This window comes from Felis catus, chromosome C1 (genome assembly GCF_018350175.1).
Source record: "Felis catus isolate Fca126 chromosome C1, F.catus_Fca126_mat1.0, whole genome shotgun sequence".
Lineage (NCBI taxonomy): Eukaryota > Metazoa > Chordata > Mammalia > Carnivora > Felidae > Felis > Felis catus.
Window position 1 is genome coordinate 72961631 of NC_058375.1, and position 17799 is coordinate 72979429.

General features: G+C 38.3%; 1 protein-coding gene and 1 long non-coding RNA gene across 3 annotated transcripts in view; one reads left to right on the forward strand and one right to left on the reverse strand.

Moving 5' to 3' along the window:
* Nucleotides 1-6823, reverse strand: part of LOC109502433 — a 71560-nt gene extending 64737 nt beyond the window's left edge. Inside the window, exon 1 of the long non-coding RNA XR_006584466.1 lies at nt 6583-6823. This is a non-coding gene — a long non-coding RNA (uncharacterized LOC109502433). The remainder of the gene's footprint in view (nt 1-6582) is intronic.
* The window catches only part of CLCA1 (chloride channel accessory 1), a 30785-nt gene extending 19216 nt beyond the window's left edge, over nt 1-11569 (forward strand). For both annotated transcript variants that reach the window (XM_003990277.5, XM_045036137.1), the window contains exons 8-14: nt 899-1073; nt 2918-3024; nt 5053-5268; nt 6130-6391; nt 7426-7596; nt 10079-10318; nt 11169-11569. In XM_003990277.5, coding sequence (XP_003990326.3) covers nt 899-1073; nt 2918-3024; nt 5053-5268; nt 6130-6391; nt 7426-7596; nt 10079-10318; nt 11169-11557 — 1560 coding nt within the window. In that variant the 3' untranslated portion in view covers nt 11558-11569. The remainder of the gene's footprint in view (nt 1-898; nt 1074-2917; nt 3025-5052; nt 5269-6129; nt 6392-7425; nt 7597-10078; nt 10319-11168) is intronic.
* Nucleotides 11570-17799: the final 6230 nt, after the last annotated feature.

The following is a 17799-nucleotide window of genomic DNA, read 5'->3' on the forward strand; positions in this document are numbered from 1 at the left end:
GTAGTTCTTCCCTCTTTCCTTGTTTGGCAGCCCTCTCTCAGAGTCCAAACAAAGTGGGGCAGAAGTCCCCTCTGTTCTTAGCTTTCGTTTCAAGCTACTTAAGGTGCCTTCCCTTTCTGACAGTCTGGTCCAGAGAAGATTGCTTAGGCTTGATTGCTTGTCTCCCCTACTTCTGGGTCTCCCTTCTACTCTTCTTAGGGGAAGAGTGGACTCTTGCCTTCCTCTTCTGAAATGAACATCACTATTTTTTAATCTAATTTTCCTTCTATCATAACTTATCCAACATGGGTAAAAGGTTGGTTCTACACAATGTAAAAAGCTTTAATCTGTGTCATAAGGAATGGTTGAAACATAGATGTCATAAGACAACTAGGAACTGTGGGTTAATAGTAATGAAATTATTTTTTTTTTATTAGAGGGAATATTAAAAACTATTAACAACTCACGGGACCCGGGTACTTACCAGTCAGAACCAATGCCCACCATTTTATAAGCTAAAATCTGCCCTGAGTCTCATATCTCCAAAATATTATTCTCATTCAATGAAGGTAGTTTCTGAGAATATCTGGGAACCTCTGAAAGCCTGTCAAGGAGAGATCATGTGAAAGAAACTAGAAAAACCTCCTTTGCTGCTTCCACAGTGGTGTCCATCCCTAGAACTGTCTTGTATCCCTCTTAACGGAGCCTGCTCCATAGCAGGGTAACCAAGAGAAAACACTACTGTCAAGTTCCATGAAAGTTGTTGATTTAAAATTAATCATTTCAAGATAGAAAGATATGTGACCATTCTCAGGCACTCGTTTATTGCCTCTGGAATTTCTCTTCTCATTCCCTTTAAATGCAGTTTTCCCAACACCTTGGGCACCCTGATAACTCATGCCCTGAATTATGTTCTCAGGTTATTAGGAAGAAATACTCAACAGATGGATCTGAAATCGTGCTACTGACTGATGGGGAGGATAACACGATAAGCTCATGCTTTAACGAGGTGAAACAAAGCGGAGCCATCATCCACACAGTCGCCCTAGGACCCTCAGCAGCAAAAGAACTAGAGGAGCTGTCTAAAATGACAGGTGAAGAGTGGCCTGCTGCATCCCACTGAATTGTCGCTTCTACTGCACTGCAAGCTCCAGTGAACTGAGGAGAAGGAGAAGGAGAAGGGTGGGATATATAGAGAGAGGGATAATCTTATTAACCAACTACCTGCCCTTCCTCCCAAATGACCATTAGAACTAACTCTACTCATTTATTTTAAGGCCTTGGTTCTAGGATTAGGGCAGTCTGGAGGAAGATGGGAATCAGCACAGCACTCTAGTTAGGATGCAGGTCTCTCCTCCCAGACACTTTGTGAGGACTGGATAGAATCTAATAGGTTACCCAGGAACCACTCTCTTCCAGTTTTCAGCTGGCCAAGAGACCCAGGGGGGACAGATGACAAGCCACTAACCACATAATACCATGATACAAGTACCATATTAGCAGTAGAAAGCACTTGAATAAAAAGAAAGAATAGAAATCCTTGACTTTATTGAGGGAAGAAGGTTCCAGGAGGATGACCTCCAAGCAGAGACTTTAATAAGGAGTAGCAGAGGTAGAGCAAATGGTCTACTGAACCACACAGACAGATCACTCTGAAAATGTAGAAAACAATGCAGTTTCTCCATAAGACATTAATATTTTGTGCTTCTAACTCACATACAGAGACAGATGTTTAACATAGATTCCATATATGCCTGGCTTCTTTAGCAGAGTAAATGGGCACATTTTTTTTAACTTAGGGCCAGGATTATGCATATCAATTATTATGTGAGTTGCCTTCTGAGGCAGGTAAAATGATAGGACTGCTTGCTCCTATCTGCTTAAGACTGCTTACTTGTCTTAAGTTGGGTTTCCTAGAAACAGAGCCTGAGACAGGGAGTTATAGAAGGAGAGCCCTCAGGAGAACAGGAGAATTGAAAATAGGATAGGGCAGGGGAAAGACGTAAGCACAGAAATGGATTTAGAGTCTAGCTGAAGTCTAAGCCCACAGCGGGCTTTCGATCTGGAATTGCATCACACACCTGGTGCAATCTTGAGGTAAAAGCGCTGACCTTTTGTAGCACTGTGTCCATCAGTCAGTGGCTATGAAGAGTCGAGGCAAGTTGGAGGTGAAGGGACATGTTATTTCTCTGGCAAGTATAGCCCCTTTGGGTAAGGCAACTCTCTGGACAAAGGGGTAGCTATCTGCCATTAGCAGCTAACACTCAGAGCAGCTGGGGAGAGATTCACTTGTCTAGGTAAGGGTATCTGAGTGAGGCTCCAAGAACATTACCAAAATACTTACCTTAAACTTTGGATGGCATTAATAGTTTAAAAGTACTTTCACATCAACTATCTTAGTTACATATGTCCTAAATAGCCCAAGACTGCAAGACCTGGTTTATAATCTTTTTTTTAACTACATATTATACTTTTCTATAACTGTTCTTTGTCAGCTGTTATTTCTTGCTGTTGCTACATATACATGTTTTATGATTTAGGGGAAAACTCAAAATCGAAGCTTGTTAGGATTATGTCTAAAATAAGAATAAGTCAATAGGCTTGGAATAAGGCTTAATGAATTCTCTTATATGAAAGTGCATGACTTTTAAAACATGAAATTTTATGATATTATTTTTGACCTATCAGAGATCCATGGCTGCTTTACAAATAATTGACATAGTTGGGCAACTGAGATGTTGCTGAAGTTATTATTTAGTATGATTAAAAAATTAGTAGCAGCTTCTGAGTTCATCTGGATGCCTATTTGATATTGATCAATTAATACCTTAATAATGCAACAAAATATTTCACATATTCTTCTGTATTAACAATAGCTAAAATGCTGCAAATACTTGCTTTCTAGAAAACAACTTCTGATAATGTAATTGCATTTTAGGAGGTTTACAGACATATGCTTCAGATCAGGCTCAGAACAACGGCCTCATTGATGCTTTTGGAGCCCTTTCATCTGGAAATGGAGCTGACTCCCAGCGCTCTATCCAGGTCAGAATTTTTACTCTTTGGTTTTTCATGTTTATAAATAATCATAGCCAAGATGGAGAGTTTAATGGTTAAAACTCCTAAGTACTATATTCTTCTAGTAGTAGATTAAAATTAAAAATAGAAGTTTCAGCCTGACATTAGACATTATTCCTAAAATGCAACACTACTTATTTAAACAAAGCAATTAGTGTTTACTTGTTTGGAAACAATGCTAACTGACTTCCTCATGGAAACCAGCAACATAAAATATAATGGTCCAAGAATTCATTTTTAACATCTGCTAACAAGCACCCATAGCAATATAATTGGGTCAGAATTTTCTTCACAGTAGATCATCTTAAAACAAATTTTCTGGAACAAGTAAGTGTTCAGGGATTACTTGCTCTATTTTTCCATTACCTCAAACCCCTTATATTTGCCAAGAGTTTCTTATAATGGGTGGAAAGTGTTTTGTTCTGTGAAAAGCCCATGATGTCAGTCAAGACACCTGGATCCTGGGCCTGGGCCTGCCATTGACTCTATAACTGTGGGTTAAGAACTTCATCTTTCTGGACCTCATCCAGGTATGAACCAGAAAACATTCTTGGACGCTTCTGGTTCTAAAATTTCAAGAAAACCAAATTTTCTTTCAAAAGTCTTGAGGCTATTTTTTACGAAAAGAACAAATGTATGTTAAATGTTTTCCTTGAATAGTTTCAAAAGCTACTCCTATGAATTTTTAAACCTCAGAGTGAACAATCAGAACTCACATGTGTGTGAATTATGAGTTTTATTGTGATAATTTCATCGTGATTTCACAATTTTATTGTGAAAATTTGGACAAACGTAAAGGAATACTGTAATGTCAAAACCAAATAATGACAAATTTTGAAGCAACAGGCTTTCTGGGCTACCAGTGTAGCATTTATTCAATTAGAGAAGACTATCCTCATTTGGGTAATCCTAGCTCAGATTCAAAAAATTAAACTCAGGAGTCCAGTCTGGAAATTGGAGGATGGTGTCTGAAAAAAAAGTAATTAAATTGATGAAAGGACAAGTTCATAATCAGGCAGTTTCTGACCATTATTTTTGTATTTTGGAAACCTAACGGGGAGAGAAATAGAGAAAAGAGCGGAACTCATTTACCTACCTGCCATAAAAATCATATCTAAGAGCCCTTCACTTTCTCCACGTCCAAGATCAAAACTACCTACGAAATTAGAAAATCTGATCCCATCACAGGTCACCCTGTCTTCTCATAGATATCAGTTTAAGGATGAGAAATAATTACCTAGGAGACAATCCTTGAGGTCACATTCTCTGTAAAAGTCCCGTTAAGTCTTCCCCACCTCAGTTCCTGCTCTACCATTCCTTCATTCTGCTCCAAACAGCAAATCTGCCTTGGCCCTTGACTTACTTCATTTATCTTCACAGGGCCTGCAATAACACTTGACCTAGTAATGGATTATTTGCAACCCAAATGATCCATACGTGGATGGAAAAAAAAAAAGTCCCAGTCAGTCCCCTTAAGAGTTTATAGTCTAGTAAACAAGATGAGGTATAAACACTAGTAGGTATAAAGCAAAACACACTCTGAGAATATCAAAGGACTGGTAGAATCAAGATTCTATGGGAAGTCACAAGAGGGAGAGATTATTCTCAGCTAGTAAGTCAGATGGACGTCAGAGACAGTTTCACAGAGAAAGTGACATTTGAACCAAATTTTGGAGGATTGATAAAGCTTGAACAAAAGGAGATTAACATACAGATTTCCAGGAAAAGCAGAGTATAATAAAGTCAGAGTCATGGATTCATGAGTGTCATTTGGGGAAGTAGTCTGGTTTGGGTATAGGAATATACATCTTGGAAGCTAAGATTGGAAGAAAGGTAATTTAAAATTCAATCATGACTAGACCTAAGTACCAAACCAAGAACTCAGGCATCACTGAAAGCTTTTAATGGGGCAACTGAGAGCTGGAAGCAGAGTGGAAGAGACTGTGTGATGCGGGCTCTATTCTCCAGTATGTAAAGAGTTGTTTTTCTTAACAGCTTGAGAGTAAGGGATTAACCCTCCAGAACAATCAGTGGATGAACGGCACAGTGCTTGTGGACAGCACTGTGGGGAAAGACACTTTATTTCTCATCACCTGGACAAAACAGCCTCCCAAAATCCTTCTCTGGGATCCTAGTAAAAAGAAACAGGATGGCTTTGTAGTGGACGCAAACACCAAAATGGCCTACCTCCAAATCCCAGGCACGGCCAAGGTATGGGGCCAGGTTTTATCCTTCTCACGTTTGGACAAAATAATCATAGCTTTTTATTTATTTATTTTTTATTTTTATTTTTTGAAATATATTCTCTTATTTATTTATTTATTTATTTATTTATTTATTTATTTATTTCAATATATGAAGTTTATTGTCAAACTGGTTTCCATACAACACCCAGTGCTCATCCCAAAAGGTGCCCTCCTCAATACCCATCACCCACCCTCCCCTCCCTCCCACCCCCCATCAACCCTCAGTTTGTTCTCAGTTTTTAAGAGGGGAAGGAAAAAAAAAAAGAGGTTAGAGTGGAAGAGAGCCAAAGCATAAGAGACTCTTAAAAATCATAGCTTTTTAAATGTGCATGGTTGCTAAAAGGAGAGTTAGTATTGAATGAAAGGGAGAACACGGAAAATTCTCCATCTAATTCTCTGTCTCATTAGTATGACAGCAAATCAAGAGAAAGGAAATTGGTGATGTTTTCTCCATGTACTAAAAGGAGAACTTTCAAATTACGTAGGAGTCAAGATGCAAAATGGTCCTTGAAACTATGGGATCATGAAAAACATTTTCTCTACTTCAGGAACCCAATTATTTGATACTGCTTTTTAGAAACCAAGCAATGATAAGGACACAGCTTTCTGACCTCATTTTCCCAAATTACAATTTTATTGACGATAAGAAACATGTAGTCATTCCAAATGTACCTAAGTTTCCCTTGGCTGACAGAATATCAAAGATCTTCTTCGATATGCTTGTAAAATGCTTGTATCAGATAAGCTTTTCCTATAGGTGGCACTGAAGTCATGTCTGTGTCACCTATGGTTATTAATTGGAAATGTCTCCATTTGTTTTGATTAGGTTGGCATTTGGAGTTACAGTCTGCAAGCAAGCTCACAAACCCTGACTCTGACTGTCACTTCCCGTCCATCAAGTGCTACTGTGCCTCCAATTACAGTGACCTCTAAAATTAACAAAAACACAGGAAAATTCCCTAGCGCTATGACAGTTTATGCAAAGATTCATCAAGGAGCCTCACCGATCCTCAGGGCCACTGTCACAGCCATAATAGAATCAGTGAATGGTAAAACAGTTACCCTGGAATTATTGGACAATGGAGCAGGTAACCATTCAAAAAATTGGAAAATACATCTTTCTTTTCCAAAAAGCAACCAAGAAAACAAAAAGAGGGCATGGTCTGATGAGGATAGTTAGAAGCGGGGAGTCCACTACTGGGGGTCTGGTTGGGAGAGCTCTCTGCTTCCCCACAATTCCTATATTTTAAAATGTTGGAAAACATGAAGACAGGCCTACCTTTTGCTTCCACAAAGGCCAAACACATTAGTGGCTTAAGCTCAATAAACTCAGAGACTCTAGGGAGTTGTCAGAGGATATTCCACACTCCCTAAAAGGGAAGGAGGAAAAGTAATAACTATCTTACATTATCTTTATCTTCATCACACACTTTTGAGATATAAACCATACATTACAGATGAAGAAACTGAGGCTTTCGTATTTAGAAAACAGCAGATATAAATTCAAATGCAGTCATATGTTACTTCTCTGTGTATGTAGACTCTGTATTAGCTTGCCCCCAAAGTGAAATTATTGTCCATTATTTTTTAAAGAATCTAATACAGAGAGTGAGAGAAAGAGAATTCTACATTTCTTTTTAGAAGGAACATGACTATGATGCAAGTAATCTTACTAGAACAAATTCTGTAAATGAATTGCCTACCTAAATCTACCCTAGTGAGAAGTCATGAATTAAAAAAAAATAATCATATAACATTTTTTTTCTCCCCAGTAATGTACAGCAATTCAATTCAGTTCAAAAGATACTTATTGAATAGTTACCTTGTGCTATGTTGGATGTAGCAGAGACATGCTGCATGATGTCAGATTTCAAAAAGAAAGATAACAATTCAGGAAGATAAAATATACACACATAAAGCTACACACACACACACACACACACACACACACACACGAAAAGAAAAGTAGATCTCATTCTTAACACAATCAAATCCTAAACTCTCTTGGAGATAGTGTGACATTATCCTTGCTTTGAAAAATTTTAAACTTCTATAAGTTGGAAATATACAAATGCCCAGCTGCCTTTAGGATATTCATTAATTCCTTCATTTCCCTGTCAAGGTGCTGATGCTACTAAGGATGATGGCGTCTATTCAAGGTATTTTACAGCTTACAATGCAAATGGTAGATACAGTGTGAAAGTGTGGGCTCTTGGAGGAATAAACGCAGCCACTCAGAGGTTGATACCCCAGCAGAATGGAGCCATGTACATACCTGGCTGGATTGAGAATGGTAAGAAGTTTGTAATAACACATCTGACTTGAGTAAAAGGCTTGAGATCAAGAGAAAACCATTAAGCCTGTGAGGAGAATGGTGTAATTTAATTTCAGGGTTTCTCAGTATTAAAACTACTGACATTTTGGGACACATAATTCTTTGTTGTGAGGGCTGTCATTTGCATTGTAGGATGTTTACTAGCATTTCTGCCCTCTACTCACTAGTTATCAGAAGCAACCCCCACAGTCATGACAATCAAAAATGTCTCCAGACATCATCCACTGTCCTCTAAGAGGCAAAATAACCTCCACTTGAAAACCAATAGATTGAAAGTAGCTTTCAACTGCCTGGGTTCATATTATAGCCCTCTAGCAAATAAAGTATTTTAGGTAATCTCTTTGTGCTTAATTTTCCTCACTTGTAAAATAGGAATAATAATGGTAACCACCTCATATGGTGGCTGTGAGGAACAAACAAGGAAATACATCTAATAAGCTGTTGCTGGTAAATAATAATGTTCAATAAATGTTTGCTATTATTTTTAATAAATTTTAAAACATTTGTTTTTAATTTTTTTAACATTTATTTATTATTAAGAGACAGAGAGAGAGCATGAGCATGGGAGGGGCAGAGAGAGGAGGAGACACAGTATCCAAAGCAGGGTCCAGGCTCTGAGCTGTCAGCACAGAGCCTGATGCAGGGCTCAAATTCACAAACCCTGAGATCATGACCTAAGCTGAAGTGGGATGCTCAACCGACTAAGCCACCCAGGCACCCCATTTTTAAATATTTTGTAATGATGCTCTTTCCACTGATACTGGCATTTCCATAGAATAAGGAAATTTAGGGCTTATTATATATATCAGTATCGCAAGTCCACTGTCTCCTTTCTCTTGCTCAGACCAGGGAGACTAGTAGATGAATCTAAAACCAACCAGCACACAGAGCCCATATGCAAGCATGCGGGGAAATTATGTACCAAGAAACAGATATTCCTATACCATCTTTGGTAATAAAGACATCCTCTAGACTAGAGCTGGAACTGGGACCAAGACTAGTCCTCATGGGTTCCAGGACCTGCTTTCCATCAATTTCTACTCTGTCTTGGGCAGAGTGTGTTGGTGCTGGTGTATTATAAGAACAGCTCCTCCAAGTAGCTTCCCACTGTCCTCTTTACTTGGTTGGGTGTGTGCTCAGTAAAAGGAGGATTCTAGGACATGTGGTATCTGATGCAAAGGCGATCACAGAAAAGAAAAAAAAAAACACTTTAAAAGACACTATTGCTTCCAAAGCTCTTTTATATATTTCACCTGAGTTTATTTTCATTTGTTCGTCTTTCTGAGTTAGGGGAAGAAGGCAAGGGGAGATCGGTGTGGTGGCTATATCTAGCCTCATGCTCAGTGTTTTACTCACATTAGGACATTACTTTCTCCTAATTATCCCATTCTATAGATGGAGAAACAGAGGCTAGGGAGACTATTGGTCTAACTGTGATAGAACTAACTGTGGCAGGACCTGGATTGGCATTGGAAAGTCAGTGTTTTTCCCTCTATCCTTTGATGAATCTTAATACCAAGAGAGAGAGTCTCTATTGTTAAATTGAATACTAACTCTGAACTTGCTATCGTATCCACTTCATCTTTGCCCAAGACGAGATTGATGGGTATGAAAATCAATCTGTCTCTACAGACAAAAATTTTAAGGGCTAAGGAAGTAGAGTTTATAAGAGAGTAAATTCTGACTAATGCCATGTTAGGGTATTATGGAATATTTTTATTGAAAAGGCAGTCTGAGAACCCTAATGACTGAGCAGGCCAGGGTATTTGTTGAATTCCAGGATTACTTTTATATAACCTTTCAACAACAATGTGAGAAAAACTGAGATTGCTTCAGGCACTAAGTTCCCATGCATTCAATGAGAAGATAAGAAGTCTTCCAAAAGCATAACATTTTAGAACCCCAACATAAAACAGTTCATGAGAATCTGCAATCTAATAAGGAAAATAAAACATGAACATGGAGAAAAGAAAAATGTATAGAAGAAATAATCAAGGCAATTCTTGATGGTCCAGATGATTAGCAAATAAATAGGAAAAACAATAAAACCAACAGTATTACCTAGGTGCAAGAGATTTCTTAAAATCTTAAAACAGAAGTAGGATTTAAACTGACTGAGGAAGAGTAAAATCAGGATAGACAAAGAGATGGGAAGAGAAACAATTCCAGGACAAATGTCATGAAAATAAATCATGAGAATTGTTATTCCTGAAAATGTCTGATTCTCTGTTTTTTTTTTCCCCCGGATACAACCTGATTTGGGATCTTTATACCAAATAGTTAAAATTAGTTTTGTGTATGGGAGGAAACAAGGCAAAGGGCACAGTAGGAAGAGGGCATTCTGATAACCAAAGAGAAGGAAGTATAGTCATACAATGCTTACAATGTAATGTAACATAACATAACATAATGTAATATAATGTAATGTAATATAATGCAGGTGAAGTAAACTGGAATCCACCCAGACCGGAAATTAATAAGGATGATCCTCAAAGCAAGCAAGTGTGTTTCAGCAGAACATCCTCAGGAGGTTCATTTGTGGCCTCTGGTGTCCCACAGGCTCCCATACCTGATCTCTTCCCACCTTGCCAAATCACTGACCTTAAGGCAAAAATCCACGGGTACAAATTTATTAATCTGACTTGGACAGCTCCTGGAGACGATTATGATCATGGAAGAGGTAAGCAGAATGTGGTATGCACCCTGTAAAGGAGTTTAGCAGCCACGCAGGGGTGCAAAAGAAGGTGAGGCAGGCGGGTGTGTTGTGATGCATGTGGAAGGCAGAAGGCAAGAGGGTTCTTGAATGTCCTCTGAAATGAAAGGTTAGGATTTTTAAATATGAGAGGTTTGGAACCCGAAAAACTGGCATACTTTAAGTTTTAAGAGGCTTCAACCAGTAACAGGCAATCCTTAGGGTTTTGTTTTTTGTTTTGTTTTTGAAATATTGCCAAGCTGTCCTTTAATAAACCCCATTTTTAGAAACAACTCTTGGAAAGGATTGGGAGTGGAGCATAGATTACTAAGGAGCAGAACTGGCCTTTGGAAGAAACCTACTAGATTTTTGCTGCACCGTGTAGTCTTTGGATTGCAGCATGGGCATCACATGAATCTTGTTAGAAATGTAGAACCCCAGTCCCCAACCAGACCTACTGAACCATAATCTGCATTTTAAGATCCCTGGGTGTTCTGTATGCACATTAAAATTTGAGAACCACCACTACCAAAATCTCCTCTATAAGTAATAAAGCAATAAGCAGTAATTTTAAAACTTCCTTTCTCAGTCAGGTGCATGCAGCATGCACAGAAATACGGACCAAGGCTTTAGGTCATGCCTGATCCAGTTTTATATTTATCACTCTGTCAAGATACACAAAGGAGAATGTAAAAAGTATACTAATCCTTATAAATATGGACCATCAATTACATTTATTCATTGGAACATAGGGGATGGTGATATAGTTTCTAATAGACTTTTAAACTTGTTTACAACTTGAGAATCACATGCCACAAACTTTTTTTTTTCTTTTCAGCTCACAAGTATATCATTAGAATAAGTGCAAATATTCTTGATCTGAGAGACAAGTTCAATGATTCTATTCAAGTGAACACATCTGATCTCATCCCGAAGGAGGCCAACTCTGAGGAAGTCTTTGTGTTTACACCAGAAAACATCACTTTTGAAAATGGCACAAATCTCTTCATTGCTGTTCAGGCTGTTGATAAGACCAACCTGAAGTCAGAAATCTCTAACATTGCACGAGTGTCTTTGTTTATCCCCCCCGAGATTCCTCCAGAGGTACCTAGTCCTTCTCTTCCTTGTCCTGAAATTAATGTCAACAGCACCATTCCTGGCCTTCACATTTTAAAAATTATGTGGAAGTGGCTAGGAGAATTGCAGCTGTCAGTAGCCTTGGGCTGAGTTTTAATGAAATGAATAAATCATCCATCCTTTCTTTGATTATAAAATTTTCCAAAATGTATTTTAAACTTTCCTGTAGAGGGCAACATAATGAAATAAAATGTTAAACAACTGGCTATGCATGAATAAAAACTATCCATTCAAATCCAAAAGTTTTATCATTGCTCAGGCATTTATTAATGAAAGTATGTTTTAGTTCATTTTAAGGAGATTTTCCAATTAAGAAGAACATGTAATTTCATGTGAAAGATGCCAGAAATGGCCAACTAGGTTAGTACCAACATTACCAGGAATGTGTATTCTTTTCCCTAAATTTTGGCAAGGATGCATTTCAAGAAGAGATTGCATTGTAGAAAGAAATAGTAGAATTATGAAATCTCCACAGGCATAGATATGTATGTTATGTGCATGAAATTACAAGTCAGTGATGCTTAAAGCCATAGCAGTGGGACATGAAGTGGAAAAGTGGGTTCAAGCCTGATATGAAGGGAAAGTGATTGAGAAATGAATTATACTGTGTATGCTTTGTGCCAAATGCTCTACTAATGGCTTATATGCATTATCTTATGTAATATAATTCATTCAACAAATGCTCATCAGCTGCCTATTATATTCTAGGCCCATTCTAAGTCTTGAGTACAAACAAATGAGTAAGATTTGGCCTCTTTCCTGTAAGCAATAAAAAATATCTGAGGATTTGTTTTTAATGAAGAGGCAGATATCATCAGAGCTACGCTTCAGAAGACGGACTTTGAGGACCATGTGAAGAACTGGATAAAGTTGGGAAAGTTATGACAGATGAAAGGAAAAGGAGAGAAAAAGGAAAGGGAGCCAAATAAACTTAGCAGTATGGCAGCCTCCATACAACTAATCACAAATTCCAGGGCCTTCAAGGGGAAGTATCCTTGTAAAAGGTATTTCAAGTTCTCAGTTCATTAGCATGACGAGTTCAAGATGTGGGTGGCTCTCTGACTGAAGGCCCCAAATTTATTTCTATACAGATCTTCCTTCTTTCAAAATAGGATTTCAGGCACTTCAGAGACACATTCAATACACATATTAGAGAGATTAAGAAAAATTTTAAATGAAGTGAAATAAGTATATAATAAAAACAAGTGGAAGGTTCAGTACATCCAACGCCTAATATAACAGTCTATACAATCGATACAATCAGATAACACATTTCATTTTGAACCTCCAAGCAGGCAGAACAAAGGAGCCCTGCAGAGTAACAAAATTAACAGAATCTACAATGGAAAATACACCAGAGGCTCAGGAGGAGCCATGTGGAGTTTCATCAATGGATGCTTAATAAATTAGGGTACCGTGATATTAAGGGCTGCGCCCTCAGCAGCGTCCATATAATAATTGCAACAAGTTTAATATAGTGTTGGTCACAACATCCTGCACTGTGATCACACTTCACTGTGGTGTTACAACAGAGTGATACCCCAGCATTGTGTAGGAAAGACAACTCTACATTGACCCAAACAACCCAAATCTAGCAAGTACCTCTTGAGTTTGCTCCAAAGATAAATTTCGGAGACATGGATTGTATGTCCTTTAGGCCATTTTCTATGCCAAATTGTTCTTATATGCAAGTTTGTTATAGCAATTGAATGGCAGAGCGTTCTGAGGCTAGAAGCACACCAATGTCCTAAAGTTCAGTACTGTTGATTAAGGGCACTTTCAGGTACTCTGCCAAGCAAACGGACAGAAGGTCAATTCGAAGGTTTCTTTGAACAGTTAAAAAACCAAACTGGGACACGTGCCTGACCAGAGGGCCACTCACCTGCCCCATGTGGGAAAGTGGGTCTGAAGTCTTCAACGCAGCCTCATGGAACATGGCTACCACGGGTTTAGCTTGGAAAATGTTTAAGTCACTCACTGAGATTTTAATTTCCCATTTGGACAAACTCAATGGAATATACTATGGAATATAGAAGGGAACTTCATAGGGATATATAATGTTACTTAAGAGAAAGGAGGTAAATGCCAGCACGTAAATAAGGCAGAAAGTAGAGAAGAGCAAAAGAAAACATTCGTATGTACTCTGGGAATGTAGGGAAGCTTGTTGCAAAATAGATCTGGAGTCATACGTGGTAAAATGTACCAAAATTTTGCCTTATGCCATCATTACCCCAAAATGACCTTAGTTTTTTTAGTTTCTCCTAGACCACTTAAGTGAGTGGGTAAATCTGGTGAATATATCCAAGACACTGGTAACATAGAACTTTCAAATAAAGGCCTGTGTCCTACATAGATTTTTTTCATGTAGAACCACAGCTTCATTCTGCTTCCTTTGTGAATGCTTTCTCCGCCTTTGTTACTTAACTGAGCTTGAACTCTTCTTGGAAGACTCCCTTTCTTCTAGAAAAGACTTCTCCCAGTACCCAAGAACCAGGGATGGGTGGGGAGAAGTATTCTCTAAGCTCCCTTTGCAACTTCCAAACTAGGCCATTACTCCTCTGGTCTCATGTTTTTGTTTTTGTTTTTTAAAGCCTTCATCCATTTATGTTCCTTCACTGTCACCTACCAATCCCAAGACAGGTGCCTGGGTAACAATCTTTCTTCTCCTTGCCTCCTAAAATCTCTCTGCCTGATATCATAATCTATGTGAATGAGTCAATCAATATCTTAACCTCAAAATTCCTTGATCTTCACCTGATCTCCACTAAACTTTAACAAATTGTTAGTCTGAATCATGAAAGTGCCTTTTTATAAATTAAAAAATGATAGAATATTGGCAATTCTACGTGGTGTGACCTAATACTTCTAAGGTCCAATCTGGACCTAATAATTGCATAGAACAACCCCACCTATGAAATCTTAAAATACAATAGCCTATTCTGGGACAAGCTCTTAACCCTCTTCCTCACTTCCTATCCTCCTAAACTGTCTCGCAATTTCATGATGCTCTCTCATTACTTGATTGCCTCTTTTTACCCAGCCCATTATCTCCTTTGCTGTACAGCCCCTATATGGTGTGTCACTTCAAGTCCTTCCTTGACAACCCCTTCAATTCCCTCATCTACTTCTACTTATCTTGTTATCACACCTGCCTGGAAAATCTCTAGCTTTGCATTAAACATACTGTCTGTGTGCTTGAGGCATTCATTTACCCATTCAACAAATATTTTTTTAAGTATCTACATTATGTCCCAAGCACTGCATTAAATGCCAAGGATACAACCAGTGAACAAACCAGGTGGGGTTTCTGTTCTCAAGGAGTTTATAGGCAGCTGGCAATAAACAAGCAAGTGGGAAATTAACAATGCACAATATGTAGTTGCTATGGGGGCGGGGGAAGCATCTATTTTAAGAACCCATGATGTGGTAGCCAGTCCACATGTGGTGTGGTATCTGCCAAAGGAAGTGATACTTCTACTTTCATAATGTCTGGCTAGAAGCATAAAATAAGGAGGGAAAACCAAGAGAAAGATAAGCATAATAATCCTAATCAAACTTCCATTTCTACAAGTATTATTATATCTTTCATGTTGGGCAAACTCTACTGCCACACGCAATCTGGAGTGACTCTGGGGATCAAATTCTTTTCATTTACTCAATGAATTACTTGGTGATATCAAGATCAGCAAAAGAATAAGGACAAGAATATAAGCATTATGTTTTTAAAATTATACTTTAAAAAAACTACCTGACGTGTGGCCTCAGTAAATTAATTCTACATGCTCTCAAATAATTCTACAAGGCTTCAGACTTTTGAGCAAATGCCAAAACCTTTCCAAAGAACATGCTGTCCAAGCATTTTCAACATTGAGGGATTGATTAAAACTAAGAAAGAGAAGACAAATCAATAAAACAGTGTTCAAGGAAGCTTACGGTAAAATTTCACCAAAATAGTCAAAGATGAAAATCCAGGTAAGAACCAAATAATGAGGACAGGAAATTCATTGAATTAGAAAGCCTAAGCAAAACATAGTTATTGTAATTAAGAAATTCTATTTAACCCAGTTCTTGGTGCTCAATATGAAAAGGGAAAAATGTTAAATCGATCTTCTTAGCCTATTCAATTATTACTAGAGATAAGTTTTTCCTAAATTTCAAAAATAATTTCAAATCCATTAGAAAAAGGAAAAACCAAAATACACGTGAAGAGCTGCAGAATGTATAGCACAATCTATACTGTTAGCGGCCATAGCAAGCTCATGCGTGATTCCAGCGGGCACAGGACTGTAGTTAGTCCTACTCATAGGGCATAGCTATGGGACCCAGAGCAATACTTTGAGGAGCCAGACAATCAGGCTATTTAGAGGAAGGCTTCATTTAGTATTTGGGGGTTGGAAAGCAGAGTACTAGCATTACCACCATCACCCCCACTGAGGGGGTGAGGAAGAAGCGCTGATGGAGGGAGAGATGATAGGGTTTCAAGACCTTGGCCAAGAAGAGGAAGGCATTACATTATCACCATCATCATTTGGTATATTACCTAATATTGATAACAACCATAATTTATTAGGATTTTACTAAGTGCCAGGCACTAAGTGCTTTGCATATTCACATCCAGGTCCTGACCTCATATTAAGTACAAACTGATGACCCACCTAAAATATGTCTAAATATGCAAATATTACAAATCGGGCTAACAAGCTATAAAAAATGTGTTTATCCCCTATCTTCACAAATATACCGTCATTACGACTTCAAAACCCAGATTCAGAGTTAACATTCCTGGACCCTCACAATGTCATCCTGGAACATGGCAGCCCAGGAACAGATGGGCCATGAAGCAATCCTTTTTCTTCCTACTCTTCCCAACTCCAGTCCTCACCCTGAGGGACCTCACATTCACAGGTATGGCCTCTTTAAGCCCATGCACAATATCAATAGCTGCTCTTTATCCGTCTCTTTAGCCTGGAAGTGCACACACCTTTGATGCAATCTCTGCCCTAGGGAGAACTGATCCTTGCACCCAAGTCAGTTCTGGGCCATAAAGACCATGAAAGGAGGGCCATTAACTAATCAGAGAATTTCAGGTTTCAGGCATGAGTAGCATGTTTTAGAAGTGGGGAAGGGGGGTCATTCACTGGATGGGTATAATTCCTTGGCCCTCTGGACTCTTTACCCCAGAAAAAGAGGACAGGCCAGTTTCATAATTATGGGGACTCAGTGCAACATGAAAATGCAATACCCCTTGTTCAAGCAGCAGTAAAAAATAATGTTACTAAAGTTACTAAGGGGCACCTGGGTGGCTCAGTCACTTAAGCGCCCGATTTTTTATTTTGGCTTAGGCCATGATCTCCCAGTTTGTGAGGTCAAGCTCCACATCGGCCCATGCTGTCAGTGTGGAGCCTGCTTGGGATTCTCTCTCTCTTTCTTTCTCTCTGCTCTGTGCATACATGTGAATGCACACGCTCTCTCAAAATAAATAAATAAACTTTAAAAAAGTTCCTAAAATATAAAGCTTTTTCCTTTCTTCCATAGTCTTTCTCAGCTTTCTGTGATATTTTTGTTATTTAAAGTTATTTCAAATAAAGATAAACCACTATTTGAAAGTACATATATGAATTTTACTATTCATTTTCATATTGTACAATGCGAGGTCTAAATGCAAATGTAAGAACACTTAACTTGTATGTGGAACACACAATTTGTATTTTGTAGCCTGTACCTGCATGTATATTTCATTCTTGCCAGAACAGTGAAAACACTGAACAAAACTGACTCAAGTCAGTTTTTATTTCACATCTTGTTATATATATGTTCTCCACCTTTGGCTTACCTGTGAGTAAGCAGGACAAAAAGAAAAAGGAACTACGGTTACCCTATTTCTCCCTTTCCTTCTATCTCACCATTTCCAACATAAGTAGTTGGCTAATAAAGGGAAGTAACAAGAATAAGAAAAAAATACAATACAATTTCTTGGTTGTTTATGTTTCTTAGAATATCATTGCCTTCTTTCTGTGTTCAAAGAAAAGTTCTGGGTTGAACTGCAAGTACAGACTCTCAGGACTGTCAGGGCACCACCTACTCAATTGCAGATGTAACATGCTCACCTGGTATTCACTTTGAGTCTCACTGAACTCCAATGCATTGTGGGTCCAGCCAAGTTCTATGCTTACGAGACATCGTGAGTGCTTTATGCAAATTGGGTGGCAAGGAATGTTGGATACACATAGTGCATGTATTTCCTCTACTTAAATGCATGAACCATTGTCCCAGCAGATTTCACTTACAAAACATAAGCTCAAAGACAAAATTAATAAGAATTTCAAGACAAC